At 32.9% G+C, this 17,608-nt stretch overlaps 1 protein-coding gene across 1 annotated transcript in view; it reads left to right on the top strand.

Moving 5' to 3' along the window:
* Smp_125510 (putative cadherin) overlaps positions 1–17,608 on the top strand; it is a gene marked incomplete at its 3' end in the record, with an annotated part of 79,313 nt that overhangs the window by 34,911 nt on the left and 26,794 nt on the right. Inside the window, exons 5-6 of the mRNA XM_018796291.1 lie at positions 4,424–4,981; positions 15,629–15,784. Of these exons, the coding sequence (XP_018650518.1) occupies positions 4,424–4,981; positions 15,629–15,784 (714 nt within the window). The remainder of the gene's footprint in view (positions 1–4,423; positions 4,982–15,628; positions 15,785–17,608) is intronic.

Here is a 17,608-nt window from a genome sequence, read left to right as displayed (position 1 = left end):
AATACCTGTCCAGTGCTTCCTTGGTTTTTAAAAGGTGTCTATCACAAACCGATACGTGATATTAACAATGTTAGGATATAGATTGTAATCCCTCTTACTATTTGTGTAAGTTACAATGAATAATGTAATAAAAGATTTATGCCAAGAAAGTTTAATAATTACAGCAAGAGATTGATTAGTATATAATGAAGGATAAAATTACGTTGGCTAGTAACTTTAAATTCGGTTATCTTCCTAATGATTCTTCTCTCTGTGAATATCAATATGATATAATGTTACTATTTTGAATGAATTAGCTCATTTCTCATGTCCACTATGTGATACTCAATCGACCAACTACTATTTGAACTTCAATATCCACCGAAGTGCTAAGTGAATTATACATCTTATGTAGTTGAGATAATGAGTCAATTGCAGCTAGATCACCATGGAAAACCTGGAAGCACTGGACGGCCGTTTTCACAAAACCCCATTCTGATAATGATCATATGCTCACTAGTGGCTAGCTCCAAGAGGTTTTTCCTGGAACTCTAGTGAGAAGCAGTAACCAGTGGAGTTCAACCAGGTCTGTTTGGAGATATCAACTCACTAAAGACAACGGTGAATGGTTGCTCAATTTCTTGGATTGGTTTGAGTTAGACATTAACACATTTGGATGCCGGTCAGCTCAGTGGTCTTTCAGTTAAGTGCTCTGGTGCGAGACTGGTAGTTCCTGGGTTGGAATCTCGTGAAGTGGGATCGTGGTTGCGCACTGCTGAGGAGTCCCAAATTAGGATGAAACTGCCATCTAGTGCTTCCAGGTTTTCCATGGTGGTCTAGCTTCGATTGATTCATGATCTCAAGTATATACAACAACTAAAATCTCCACAAAACCCCCTTCTGAGAATTATACATCTATTGAAAAAATGACATCTATTTATGAAAATGTCGAAATAGCACATTGGTTAACTTCAACCGTAAACAATCAAAATATCACGTTTTTTTATCTTTAATTTCATAGTTTGTCTGGCTGTTACTATCATTCCAGTGATGAAATTTGTCAATTATCTTCTCACAATCTCCATAGAAACTAAGACATTGCTAATATTGGTATATAAATGTAGCCAGTGGTAAATTTAATTAGATTGTTAAACTGAGATTTTCTCGTTTACTAAAAGCACATGAATTAATTTTCAATCAGAATTCTTATAGCTTAGTTAATAGAATATAATTAGATGGATACTTTCCTAATTTTAACTAAATATATAAGACAGTATTCTTAAACCAACTGTCTGGTTCAGTGATAGCATGTACATTGAAACTATTGTCTTCAGTTAGAAGTTGCTTCTTTGTGTACAGGTTGAATATCTATGACAAAGACTGAAATATTAAAAAAGCAAACTATCTGTATTTTGGGTACTTAAGTAGTACATATTCACAAAACAGTATTCAATATTAATTATGAATATTTTATAGTCTAGCAAGAAGAGACTATGAATTACATCTAGGTAGGTAATCTATTAATTATTCACTTGAGTCTAATTGAATTTTAAATAAATGGGAAATTTTCTACTGTTTTTACTTGGCACCATGATTTTTTTAAATAAAGAAATATACTTAATCAATGGCATAAATTACTGAGAATTATGTCTTTATACTGAATATTATGTTGAATTCAGAGTATTAGTCTTTCAGTATAGATGCAGATTACTTGGTTAAGGTCCGCGTGACTATCGTAACCAATGGTTGGAGACTCTAGGTGACATAGCTCAGAATCGACCACAATGGCTCAGGTGTATACACTCCTTACCTTCCCTTAATCCTTGAGATTAAAATTGCTTCATATCTATCTTCCCATACTATATCCTTATATACAACCTTTCTTTTATATATTAACACCACTAAATTAACTACTTTTATGAATTTGGTGCTCATCTTGTTGTGCTAACGAGGTATGGCAACTTGTACCGATGCATATATGTGCCTGATCCTACGTTATAGCTGACTGAATGACAGTGTTCATGGTATCAATATTGTAATGTATATACAGTTAAATGTATTTGCACCCTGATATTAATGTTAACATTGTCACTTGAAAACTTATTATTAGGTTTAAATGGTACTAGATTATTGAGTGATAATAGAAATTATCAATTTTATTGAAATATTATATTCATCATCAATACTAAGACTTTCTATATCCAGCTTATGAGGGCTAAATAAAATGTAGAGAGTGTTCTAGATCCTATTATTAGTCACTGTTTAAAATATAATCAACGTATAAGTAAAAACAATCTCAGTGTATTCATTTAAGTGGTTGATAAACTGAGAGAAATAGAATAGATCTGTTCTACACAGAAGAAAATCAGAAAATAAACACTCTTTTGAGTATTGTTGTTCGGATGGATATAATAAACTGAAGTAGGAAGAAACAAATAGAGACAAAAATCTATTTTTTATTCAAAACAATTGACTCTATTAGATTAACGGATATCTGTTTTCATGACATGAAGTAATAGTCAGGTTAGATTCAGGGTATAAGGGAATAATGGTGAATCAGTTGATGAGGTTGTGAATCATCATTGACTGAGATGGTTGGGCCACGTTTTAAGTATACCTGAACACCAATTACCACCACGCTCAATGCTGACTAGTGTTGGAGATAGTTGGAAATAAGTTAGGGGCGGTAAAAGCAAAACGTGGCATCAGTGCTTGAAGTCACTATATTCTGGTCTGAGCCCTGTTGGTAGATGCAGACTACTTGTTTGGTGTCCGCATGACTATCGTAACCAATGGTTAAAGACAATGTGTGACATGGCTCAGAATTGATCACAATGGTATAGGTGTATACACTGCTTGTGTTCCCTCAATTCGTGAGATTAAAATGACTTGATACCTTTTTTCCACGAACTAATTCTTTCTTCCTGTATTAAATCCTTATATTTAACCTTTCTTTTATATATTACTTTAATTAAAGTAACTACTTCTATGGATTTTTTGTTCATCTTGTTGTGCTACTGAGGTGTGGCAGCTTGGATCGATGAATATATGTGCCTGGTCCTACTTTGTAGCCAACTGACTGACTGACATGAAGTTATCAACGGATGTAGCAGTATCAGTAGTGAGAAACGTTATCCCTTCAAAATATAAATGGAATTATGGTACTACCCTGTGAATGTATAAATTTATCATGATATTAATTAATAATAAACACTAATCACTGTCAAAATTCTGATTTTTGAACGTAGCGAAATATTTAGATAATATTCTTTGATATCGTTGCTATTCACTTCCGACACAAATTAATCTAACAAATCAATCTGATAAACATATACATATATATTACTTCTGTTTTCAGAAAGGAAAAAAACTTTTGATCGTTTTCTCCCCTTTCTTTAAAAACATAGATCAGGGATGAATGACAAAAGACAGAATGCCATTTTCTAATACTTGTATTATCATTTTCGATGTAAATGTGACAATGAAATCGATGTACACTAAGCATTACAGTCTTAAGCGTTTTGCCTAAAACTGTTTTCTATATTTTATTAGTAGTAACAATGATTACATGAAGAGAACAAACGCCATCGCGTTGTCCACTTAGCTACTGAGTCCTGATGGCCACCTGCTTGTGCAATGGGGTGAAGTTTAAATTTATTTGGTGTTGTTTGTTCGTATCTTCCCATTGGTGTTTAGGACTGCAATTGTTCAGTCTCTTGTTGGGTTCGAGTCCCGAACTGAACATCAACTCTGGGATGCAGGTATGTTCAGCTGACGAGTCTCAAATGGGTCGAGACGCGCGTCCTGTATTCCACTGCTAGCCACCATCCATCTTTGCTCATAAATCTTGTGACTGAAGGCGATATCGAGGCAATCCTCACAGTATGCACATATGCCATTAAGGGAGAGACTGATCAATTACAGCCCTAAGCAACAATGGGAAGATACAAGCAAACAAAACCAAGTGAATATATATATATGAGGAAGCTTTTAACAGCTACCGTTATCCTCGTTTATTGAAAACAGCTCGATCTAATCAGCATTTACTTTGTTGTTAAGCTTATCTTCTAACATTATAAAACCTGAAACTTATTTTTGAGAAAGTCTATCATTACTCATTTAGAATTATTGGTGAATAGACCCACTTATTCTTTCCAAACAATATTCCTTTAGGTAAAACAAGGTTCCACATAATTTATCAATGAATGAGAATTCAAACTAATTTAAAATGTATATTATCTAAATCACAATCCTAGTGGCGAATAATATTTTTGGGGAGTTTATTTGTAGAAACATTCCAGCTGAGTTATCATTTGCTTAAATCGCTTGTATTGAATAATGAGGGTACATTTATCGTTAAAATTTATGAGAATTAACTTGATTAATCATTCTGGTCCATTATCATAATGATAAAGTTTATTTCAAATTTTTATTTTATTTCCAGCTTCTTGTAGTTGATCAAGACAGTCCTGAAGTTAATGGTCAAGTACACTGTGAAGAACCACATCACTTGAAAGGCAAACAACCTATTGTTTTTGTACAAGAATCTGTGTATTCACTTCCACGTCAACAGTCATCATCTTTATCACTATCAGAACTAACATCTGATCTCGATAACAATAATAACAATAACTATCTACCTACAAGTTTATCTCATTTATCAAGTTCTGAAAATCATGTTTATCAACGTTTAACATTATATAGTCTCAGTGAATTCGATCGTGAAAATGGACCTGATGAATATAAATCAATTCTATACTGTTGGGATGGAATAACATCAACAACATTTTCACAAGCACCTTATGATTCTTCAATATACATGGATAAATATGCACCATTAAATTATTCAAAATCTTCAACACTAGTATCACTTAGCCAAACAGCTACAATGACAATCACTTTACATATAGTAGATGCAAACGATAATGAGCCTACTTTTGAAGAACAGTTCTATAAGGCAGAGATTAAAGAAAATTCACCGATAGGCACTAAAATTATTAAGGTTAGTTAGTTGTTAAGAATAGTCTGTTGATTCATATATTTATAACATATAAACATTGATTGATTGATAATACCTTAACATTTTTTATTTATAAGATCTGCATTATCAGTACAGGGTTGTGGAGATTGTTGAGTTTTGATTGAGATCATGAATCGATCAATATTAAAGCACCATTGAAAGCCAGTGGAGCTAATCTGTGTCGTGTGTGAGGCAGTTACCTACCGACAACAATGGAAGATAGTTGCGCAATATTATGGATTGGTTGAAGTTAGACATTAACACCGTCGCGGGCCAGCTCAGTGGTCCGGAAGTTAAGCATTAAAGCGAGGCCGGATGTCCTGGGTTCGAATCCCGCGTACGAGGTCGTGGATGCCCACTGCTATGGAGATCTGTAATAATTAAGATTCTATCGACTCATCCTATACCACTTCCGATGAATAGTAATTTGTGTTCACTTCTTTTGTATTCCTATTTTATAATAAGTAATTAGGATAATAAATGGATGTGGCAAATAGAATATCAATTAACAAATGTTAAAATACTTCGATATCTTATTTGGCTCAACTGAATGTGTCAATAATAAGATATATTCAGTAAGCTAATTAACTAAGCTGACCAATGATTGGGTATTAGGTCCATTTAAAAATGATTCTATAGTCACTACCCAATTCATTAAAAACGTGGATTAATAAAGGGCTTGTTCAATGGAATCAATCATATTTGTACTAGTGATACTTCTGAAGTAGAGACGAAGCTCTAAACTGAAACATTAAGGAATAACAATTATTAATTGAAGTTCAAAAACCTATGGACAGGTTGTAATATGATTAGACCTATGACGCTTCTGGTACCCAAAAAGCAAGTTTACATTATTTTACTATTTAGAGTTGACTCAGTCTCATGTTGAAACGGAGACTTAAATTAGCTAACAACATGACATTTTATGCAGCCCAATTTTTCATTATTGAAAAGACAAGATCTATGTTTCACCAAAAAGCCAAACAGCACGTAAGTGATTGTGTCACATCACATTGTGTCTATCAATTTACATATATGTGCGGATACACTTACATAGAGAGGAACAATCGTGATCTACAAGCAGGGTTGGCAGAACTCATACCCAAATGACTGCAGAAATAAATGGATTCTAATGGTCAAATAAGATCACAGGATGGACAGACACCATCCTCCATTGCGAAACATTTGGTTGAGACTGGTCATAAACTTGATATCAAATCAGCATTTGTAGTGTTATACAAAAGCCTTCAAGGGCACATACTAAGATTTATCGAAGCCTTGGGTGTACAGAAACTGAAACCCCCCCCTTTATGTGTTCAAAAACAATTTGTTTTTAGCTTTAACCTACCCCAGAGTAATATTGATTTATTATCCAGAGTGGTTATCACATTGTTTTTGTGTACTTTGTTTTTCTTTGTTACGGTTGACCTTTAACCTGTCTAGTTGACCTTTTAGTTCCCATATAAAAATGTCTTAACAATTATATGTGTGATCAGATTGTTCGAAATATATCGCGCAAATATATCATATAACTCTGATAATCTTCGTCTTCTCAGTGCATTATCAAAATTTATTAAATGGAGCTACGTGTTTTAAATCATAAGTATATTTAAAATTTATATACACATCGAACTGATAGAGAATTTTTACTGAAAAAGATACAACTTTTCCAATACTCGTTTTTTGTTATAAACAGTCTAGGAGAATACAGAAGAAATACTTTACATACATATTTATTATTTATTACTTTGAACATATAGGTATTGGTACAAAGAAGTCCCGAATGCATATGCGCCACACAAGTCACTTCATTTGTGTGTGGGCAGTGATACTACACGGGTGGTTTCCTTAGGGAGCCACACCCGGAGTCTTTGACCTAAAGGTCTAATCCACAAGGCAGTGGAGCATCGTAAGGAGATGCAGTCCCATGGTAGTCGGTGATCAACGATTGATTCATACACCATTTGTTCCTTTAGGATACTGGAGCCCATTTGTATCAATGGTTTGGAATCAGGGTTTTCCAACTCCCCTAGGTGAATCCTCCATATCCACCAACCCAGTTAAAGCGCCGGACATTAGCTTTTCATCCTCTCAATTTCGTGAACAACACCCCTGCCTCCGTGATGATATATATATATATATGTATATATATATAATTCATTAAATGGAATACAAAAGTATTTTATGAATTGAATAAAATAATAAATAATTAAGGATGGTAAATCAAAAACTTTGAGTTCACCAATAAACCGGCAATTGTGTTTCTGCTGAATGGAAAGTATCAACATCAAGAATATTTTCAGTGCTCCTTGAAATATTTCTATTTCTTTCTCATCATCATCATCATCATCATCATCATCATCATCATCATCATCATCATCATCATCATCATCATCATCATCATCATCATCATCATCATCATTTATTTTGCTTTATTTTATTTCCAAAACAAAAATGAATACACTTCAACCTTTCTACTTCTTTCAATGTATGTTAGGATTACCTTCCTGATATCTACATGATAGTTACGATTAAATTCTTGAACTATTGATTCAATGAAGCTTAAATTGTCACCATTTTTTTTATCCAACACCTAATACCGCCGATTTCCTTTTAGGTCCATATTAAAAGCTTTGAATAATTCAAAAAAAATTTTTTTCTTTTTCGAAAAAAGAAATACGATGAGTTTATTACTCTACACCAGAATTCAGTAGTATAACAGGAAGTGATAGAAAGAATAATTTTTATTCTTATCTATAATAATAAAATAATAAACGCAAACAAACGGAAGTGAATAGATTATTAATTAATAGCATTCTCTCTTCTTCTTCTTCTTCTTTCCATCTTTCTTCTTTGGTGTATATAAATGAATAGATTAACATTAGGAAAAAGAAAAAAACAAAACCCTTAATGAAATATTATTACATTATTATTATTATTATTATTATAGAAAACAACCTGAATTTAGCCATGCATGAATAAATTTTTATTTTTGGGAAATGTGAATTGACAACAATCCCACCCCACCCCTCCTCAAAAAAAGATAAATTCATAGGGGATATAATTTTTTCTATCATTTAACAAACATATACATTAAAGAAAAGAGTATGTATGTATGTATGTATGTATATGTGTGTCTATATAATAATTATAATGCATACTATTCATCAAATAGATGTATACAAAACTATGGTACTATAAGAAATTTCAAAATGAGAGTTATCATTATTGTATCTTGGTAACAATTTTTTTAAATGATTAAAAAAAAACTTTTTTTTAAAAAAAGGCGCCAAAAAAAACAATTAAGTTTGTATGTGAATTAAATTGGTATTCATTCTAAGAATTAACTAAAGTTGATAAGATCAGTTTTTCAGTTCTTTTATTTAGATTCAATAGACTGACGTTTGGGTGTGCTGTAATTAACGGCGGATGAATACAGTTTTTATGTCTACGAATTTCTATAAAGACATTTATTTGACTGTATAGATACACTTGGTGTATTTATATGGTCAAAATTATTCACTGTTGTTTAGGTATCCAACAGTTATTCACTGTCAGCTAAGGGAATTCACTTATACAGAATATATATGCAATGTGGTTAACAGAGGAACACAGAACGTGGGTTTCGTCCTATTTGAAGCTCGTCATCTGAATGTACCTGCCTACCAGAATTGATGTCCGCACTGGAAATTGAACGCAGTACTTTTTGTGTTGAATATCAAAGCCTCCTAAAATTACTACTGATTTCAGTTAGTTAGAACCAAAGGTGAACACAGAAGAGATTTATTTTGAATTAAATTGCCTCACTTTTTATCAATATGTCGACAGACGAATGTCAAACTGTGTAATTTATATTAATTGACTAATTTATTCGATTTGTCATCAGGTTATGACGTAATGTTTTTTTTCTCTCGATGAATTCAGAATGAATGAACGTTTATACAAGATCTACCAATTATTCTTTAGAGTTTACATGCCTAATTGAAGGGGTTTTCTAATAATATGTACGTGATATCCGTAGTTTTGTCCAGTAATATTTATCTACATAAATTATCCCGTGTGCAGAAGAATGAATGAGATTTTAGTTCTATGTTAAGCCCACATAACTTATTCTAGCTTATAGATAGGCCAATCTATTCATTCCACTTGAGTCATATTTTGACCGTGTTAATTACTCGCTTATCAACCTTGACTATTTTTATGTGAGCGTATGTGTGTGTACTTCTTATCCCATTCATTATATGTCTGTAGTTTATTTTTTGTTCGGTTATAAATATCGATTCATGCTTGATTAAATCAAGTTAGCTCACACGCTTCCTCGACTGCACGCCATTTCTCTTCTCTCACTTCTCTTCTCTTTCTTTACTTCTTTTCTTCGCTTGTTTGTCTGCACCAACGATAGCATGAAATTTACGTATTCGGAATTCATTGTCATATTTGACTTATTTAATTCCGTTATTCGAAGATTGGCGACATGTATATCTCAATAGCAGTCAGAAACGATTAAACTAGAGTCAGATATAGGGCCACTAAAAGATAACTCGTACAATTACATAACAGCATATCATTACATTTCGATACAAGTTCGACCAGAAGAACTTCAAGTCTCTTATGGGATTAACAATTCATTATTAGACATCATAATTTGAAATATATCGTATGTAGTTGGTAGTTGCTATGCCTTGTGTTAATGGACTGTTATTTTGCTGTTTTTGTTTTACAGAAGTACTTACCATCATATTTTCTTTTGTAACAAAAAATAATTACATGGTTTATTTTTACAAGGAAAATAGCAAAAATCATAATATCTGAGTCATTAATGTTCATTCGTTTATCCTGACATAATGTTCTATTACCAGTCAAAGTAACTAAATGATTCATTTTTAAAGATCGTACTCTTTTTTAAAAAATGAAGCTTTTACTTATCTAATCATCATATCAATTTTTTGTTACAAAAGAAACTATACTTAGTTTAAGGAAACAAAATGAGGAAAGAGAGAGGGAGAGGGAAGGGGAAGGGAGAGAGGAAGAATGAGAGGAAGAGAGATGGGGAGAGGGAGAGTCAGAAGGAGGGGGAGAAAGAGGGAATTTAACAAGATTTTAATTATATACATGTAACAAAAAAATTCTATAAACTTATGACTCATAAATTAATGAAACTGAAATGTTTCATAAATTAATAAAGAAAATTTTTATCGTTTTTATTTGTAAAAAATTAAGGATACTACTCTTTAATTCAGTGTCTGAAAAGTCGGAAAAATTTTGATAAAAATAATCTTGATAGTGTTGTAATTGTATTCCGATACGACACAATGAGTTTTAAACGTTCTTTAAGCCTTAGTAATTCAGGCTAGGCGATTTCGTTTACTATCCTATATATGTGTTGTATGTAGTATAAACTATATTGCTATGTAGAGCTGAAGGTCTCATATGAGACTGAAGGTTCGCTAGTGGTTGTTTTTCAGTGTTCTCAAGGGCCATTATCATTGGAATATTGTAAGGCATGTCGCCATTGGGAATAGTAATGAGTTTGACTGTTGTGTAAGCGGAATGGGTCAACTTTGGTCTGTTCATGCTGTGGACAATCGATTTACGCAATCATTGATCGGAATAATTATACATATGATGTATCTGTGTATATGAATGGTGCGAATGGTCCACCAGGGTGCTGGGTGATTGTGTGGTTGCGTCAGAGGATTGAGCTGTACTATTCCGATTGCAACGTTAAAGCCTATATGTGTGGTTCTCCTGTGAGGAGGGGTTGAGCTGTACTGCTCGGGCTATAAATTTTAAGCCTCAGAGTTGTTTGGCCCTCCTGTTAAACGGGATTAAGCTGTACTGTTTAAATTGTCACGTGAAAGTCTGGATAGTGTCCGGCTCTCCTGAAAATCAATGTAAAGTTACCCCAGTCCATCAGGGTATATTATATAACCGAATTTGTAAAAATTATTTTAGAAAGGAAAACAATTTGAGTAATAAATATCTTATATCTACCAAGATATTTCTTGAGAAGTAAGCTAAAAGGGTATATAAATTATGATTAGAAATACCAGATAAAGTAAGCTGATTCGTATGGTATTCATTCGATTAATGTATGTTTAATTTCCATATAATATCACCTTTTATTCCATATATGCCCTTGATTAGATAAGGCTTCTAAGTTCGAATGCAAATGAGAATATTTGGATTGACTTAAGTGATGACCAGTTAATCTAACATACATAATTGATAAATAATCGTGTAAATTTCATGAACATTCATATAAATAGTATAGAAATATTTCGGTAATAAAATCTTTTAGGTTAATTATTTGGTTGCGAAACTTCCAGGGTCATTCTGGACAATAGTCATAGGGTAAGTAAAGCTCCAAAGAAGTGGCTTACATTAAATCATGAAATGTCAGAAATACAATTTATCTACTCGTTGGAATATAAAAAAATATGTTTATTATTAATTTTCTGACTGAGATCATGAATCGATCAATGTAGGACCACCATTGAAAATCTAGGAGCGCTGGACGGCCGATTCGTCCTAGTACAGGACTCCTCAGCAGTGCACATCCACGACTCCCCATGCGGGACTCAAACCCAGGACCTTCGGTCTCGCACACGAACGCTTAACCTTTAGACTACTGAGTCGGTATCCAATGATATTATTGTCTAACTTCAACCAATTCACGAAATCGCGACCATCTTCCATTATCTGAGGTAAGTACCTGTGTTTTACCTGACACGGATCGGCTCCACCGGTCATGACTTCCCACTAGAACTCTGAGAATTCCCTCACGAAGCTAGTCATTAGTAAGCACATGGTAATTAACTTTTTACCGAATTCTCAATTTATTTGAAACCGTGGGGTCGGTACCAACAAATATCATCAAGGTTCATTTTATATTGAAGTAAATTTTCTGGTAATTCCATGAGCATCAAATCTGTTTGTTCTGATAATCATGTTATGATTGGTTGTTTTCATAGGTTTTATATCATTATTAGAAAGGATTTAAAATATCCTGCTATTGATATTATGTACTGAAATTCGATCAGTCCATTTTGAAAGATGTGCATCCTGTGCAAATTTCCTCTATATAACCATTTTCATTACAAGTTTTACAGGACAAATGGATTGTCGCTAGTAGTATGAAGATCAAAACTAGAGTGCAGGTCTCAAATAAGATTAAAGTCTTACTCTGGATTCCAATGCTAGGCAAAATCCATCTAGTTATATATTCCATTTTGTTCTATCAGAATGAACTAATATAATGATTGTGAAATAACTGATAAGTGCAATTCCACATAGTGTAGACCTTATTCAATATATTTACAATGATATTGAATAATCAACAAACACAATACTACCAATACTATTCATCTGAACTGGAAACTATCATTTCAGTTATGGATAAAGGGCAATCCTTGAAAAGTTCAGATGTTTATAGCAACAATTTAATTTTATAAGTTATGTAACTGATATTATTAAGGATAAATAAATGATAATTCAATGAAGAAACACATTTTCTTTTCGAAAGATCAAATTACTTCAATTATATAATTTTTACATTTTAATAATAACAATACAGAAAGATTAATCAATACAGACAAATTTATTCCTAAACTAAATCATAGTTTCAGAAGGGGTTTTGTGGAAATTTTTGTAATTTTATAGTTGAATTCATAAGTCATTTGAAACTAGACTACCATGGAAAACCTGGAAGCACTGGACGGCCGTTTTGTCCTACTATGGGACTCCTCAGCATTGTGCATCCACGATCCCACCTCACGAGATTCGAACCCAGGACCTATCTGTTTCGCGCGCAAGCGTTTAATCTCTAGACCACTGAGTTGACATCCAATGGTGTCAATGTCAAACCTCAACCCCTTCTGATAATAATCATATGCTCAGTAGTGACTGGCTTCAAAAGGTTTTTACTGGATTTCTAGTGAGAAGCACTGACCAGTTGAGTTCAACCTGGTCTGTTGTGAGATAGTTACTCACTGAGGACAGTAGTAGACGGTTGCTCAATTTCGTGCATTAGTTGAAGTTAGACATTAACACCGTTGTATGCCGGCTCAGTGGTCTAGAGGTCAAGTGTTCGTGTGCTAGACCGATAGGTTCTGAGTTCGAATCTCATGAGGCGGGATCGCGGATGCGCACTGCCGAGGAGTTCCACAATAGGACGAAATGGCCGTCCAGTGCTTCCAGGTTTCCCATGCTATTCTAGTTTCAATTGACCTATAAATTCATCTATGAATCATATTCATTCTAACTGTTCAATATTCATAATTTAGACAAGAAGACATGTGCACTTAATAGCTGATAACATAATTGTCCTTAAGGTTACAATCATAATTTGTATATTAGTTAAGTATATTAGATTTATTTAATCCAAAAGTTAATTCATCAATTTTTTTTAACAATGACCTCATGTTAAGGTTGTGTTAAACAAAAAAAAAAACGAGAACCCAGTCACATTTTACTCAAACTTCATTTTAATTCATTTAAGTCATTTTAATTAAAGTTGAATATTAAGTGGTTGCTTATTTATTTTGTTTGTCTGTAGTAAAAAAAATTGTTTACATTAGTTTATGTATAAAACAAAATATGCGACTGATGAATCGGCTTTTTTAAAATAATGAATTTATATGGAAGGTTTTTTTTGATTTTTATATGACCTAGGCATTGAATCACCCAAATTTCTGTGACATTCAGGTTAGACAACTAAAAAACACCTTATCAGTTTATTGATAGTTTAGTATTAGAATAATTTTAGCCAATTCTTTTTAATAAATTGTGACAGGAATGGAATAGAATAGGTGGATTGTGGTTAACTGAGGGATCTAGGATGAGCATCTCAGTATATTTTGGACTTGTCAACAAAACTATTTTAGTTCATCCACAGGCGTGTACATCAAGGTTGGGGTGTAGCTACAGGCTGATGGTGAGTTACAAATGTACATCATAGATCTCACTGTAATCATATCTATCTATTTTGAAAACCTGTGAAGAATGGTAATGCTGAGATAAGTCACTCAGGGTGCACATATTCGCTAAGACTGATAAGAACTTAGTCTTGAATATCAACAAAGGGGTAATTCAAACGTTTTCTAACGACAATCTTTGATATTTGAGTCGATTGAAGGGAAGTTAGTTTTCATTGTCAACTGGCATAAACTGAAGCAATATTGATACTACATTTCGTTAAGCGTTAAGACTCTTCAACGATCCTATACAGTATCGAACTAAAGATCATTGGATTATGTATTGATTACAATTTAAGATAAGTAAACAGTAAATTTCTGGTTAAGTCAGATCAGTGTTTGTCAGCTATTTAAAAGGTACTGTTTATGATCATTAATTGACATGTCGCTGTCTCTTATTTATGAGCACATAAAATTCCTGTGATTAATTCCTAATCGAATCTAAGAAAAATACCTGTTTAATCTTAAATTGTTGTGTTATTTTTTTAGAGATAACAACCAAAGTAACAATGTTTGGCTATCGTTTAAAATTTATTTCTGACATTACAGTCAAACCTGGGATGATGAGAGTTAAGAAATTTTTTAGGTTAATATATAGGGTTGACCACGTTGGATGGTTTGGGACAGTCGACAGGAAATACCAGACCTATGAAATCTATGAGAATTATGGTAATAAATAACGAATGAAGACGTAGTTAATTGTTGTAAAAGTTGGATTCACTTGAGTGATGATATAATTATTTACAAATAACCTCGAAAGTCATTATCTAAGTAATAAATAAGTAACAAATGGTAAAAGAACAAGTGAATGTAGAAGATTAATTTAAAAAATGTCTAATCTAGACACCTTGGATCAGTCGACCAAGCTTTCAGAGTATAAAGCCTAGTCACATTAACAAAATTTGGTTTCAAACTTTTCTTATAACTGAACATAATAGTCTGATTATGTGAATATATACATGAAACAGCAGTTCTTCAAGTGTCACTACATTCTGGTTTATCTCTTTGCATGCATATTTTACTAAGTACTTCATCTGGTTAAGGGTAATCACTATACCATGCATAACTTTCTTTAAACATCAGTTTTCACACATTCATACTATCAAGAGGAAAAATGCTAAAGTATGAGGAAGTATTTGTTCTCTTAAATTACTGGATCATTTTTCTCTGGATGTTACAATTTATACAGTCTTAAGCAGTTTACTATTGCTCTAAGAATTAAGAGCTTTGTCAGTAGTATGTTTTAATCACAGTATTGAGCTAATTTTGTATCACTTTCTACTTCATTCTGTTTTTTTGTTTTTGTTTCGGATTAACTAATATATCTCAAATTGTAAAAATCCACTTTTTGGCTTTCAACAACTAGCTATAAAACTGATAAGTACTTTCATCAAATACTACCATAATTTGGGAATAACTGACATTTCGATCGATCTACGTTTTACGTAATACCATTTCTGGTTAGGAATTTGTTGTTTTTCCCCACTCTCTACCTCTCTCTACCTCTCCCTCTTTTCTTCTTAACTCAAACAACCTCATAGGAATTCTCAGAAGGTAAACAATATACATTTTTTTTATCAGTTTCTTATGCATTCGTTTAATTCAACTTTCCTTTAAGACACTTTAGTTGAGATCTTTGCTATTTTATTATTAGATACATGCAGTTGACAAAGATGTTGGCGTGAATGCACAAATATACTACAGTTTACAAGAGAATGAATTATTTGTGCCGTATTTTAAAATTGATCCAATTATGGGTTGGATTGTGAATTCAGCTGAACTTGATCGTGAAGCACAAGTAACATTTCAGGTAAATTATAAATGAATCGTTATTTAATATAATGAATAATTTAGTAGATTATTAAATTTTCAGCAATCTATACCATAAGGCATTGAACAGTGGTTACAGTCCTTGTTGAAAACTTCTCAGAAAGATCTAGGTCCAAAATAATAGTGACTAAATTGAATTTAGAAATAGTAGATTTTATTATTGATCTTTGTAGTGCTAAAAAAGCAGTTTTTATGATTACATCATTTCTAATTCACAATTCTATAAAGTTTTCTTATCTTCTAATACATTTCCATTCTTTTGAGGTAGCTGAGCTTACTTGACGAGGAGCCTTCAACATTAGTTTCGTGCTAGTTGACACTTATGAGAAAGACCCACCTACAGCCTTGAGGAAAATTGTACTTCCTGTAGGATTTGAGCTGCGGTTACCCAGCCTTAAAATCAGAGGCGTTACCATTAAGTTGTTCAGGGTTGACCGAACACTGAGAAGTGATCAATGTCGTGTTCGTTTAGTTTTCAATGCTACTAGGATTCTATCGATCAACTTGAAATGTGGTCGCTAATCTAGTTAAATTGACGTATCATTATGTTACTCACCAAATCAGCAATCTATTTAAATCTGTAAAGTTGAGAACTATCATGATTATAGTATTTCACTCCGTGACGAAAAACACGTGTGCGTGAAACTAGCCTTTGTCAATTGACAAACTGAATAGCAAACATTTTCCTAACATCACTTTTGTTGCTTGAGAGATTTTTATTGCGTAGTGAAATTCTACATAATGATAGTATGGTTTCCAGAACTACCATCATAACACTCTCTGAGAATCCAAGCCAAAATGACCCAACAAACTTAATTAAACAAATTTATATCCCAAGTTTATTTTAGTTAAATAGTTAAGTGAATTCTCAAAATAAATATTTCAGTAAATTTTCGACATCCATGCTGGCTTTATAAGTCTTACTGGACACACCTTATCTGAAGGCGTTTGGCCAGGCATCCCCACCAGATCATGAGTGGGCACGCCATGCTATGCATCACTTGCAATAATTAGTCAGCTTAGTTCGTATAATTCTTGACAAATTGACTAACATCCAAATATTTCTTCGAGCTCTTTCATTCTCGACCTCTGGTTTGACTGGGTTTGCGATCCTCGGTTATAAAGATTTTAAAGATTACAATCTTGTCAAACGACACTCACTGACATTTATACTTACAGAAAAGAAATTTAATCGAATAAATTAGGATTACTCATGACTAATCATTTCTAGAAATAAACGAGATGTTCTCATAAAATTAAACGCTGTTCTTTTTTGACATTTGAACCATCGGTAGATAGTTAATGTGTGTTTTTGATCTGACGAAATACTTTATGTTATGAATTCTTTGTTGTACCAAAAGTATAATATTGAATAAAGCCATTTGTTGTGACCTTAAAAAAAGGCCGTTGCCAATTTTTATGACTTTATAAAAAAAATAATAGGACGTATGCCACTTTGTTACGAATTTATGTCCGGTTTTTTATCACGTGAATTATCCATCAATCGAAATATGACTTTTCTAATCTTTATACTGTGCCAAATCAATGACGTTCGAGTAGTCTAGCATCCTTATTGGTCCTTTGTCCGTCTAGCCCTTTCAATTGAGTCCCAAAACACCGATTGCAGCTTCTGCTATGTGAATCGTTTATTTCAAGCATACTCGGTTTATATACTAAACAGACAGACCGCATCACACCATAAAATAGAAAAAAGGTGAAAATTTTGCTTTAAAACTCGACAATCGTTCGTTCAGAAGAACGAAAAGATTATTAGTCATTTTCACAAAGAATTGATTGGTCAAAG

This window comes from Schistosoma mansoni, chromosome 2 (assembly GCF_000237925.1).
Source record: "Schistosoma mansoni strain Puerto Rico chromosome 2, complete genome".
Taxonomy (NCBI): domain Eukaryota; kingdom Metazoa; phylum Platyhelminthes; class Trematoda; order Strigeidida; family Schistosomatidae; genus Schistosoma; species Schistosoma mansoni.
Note: the sequence above shows the minus strand (reverse complement) of the source record. Positions and strands in the feature narration are given on the sequence as shown.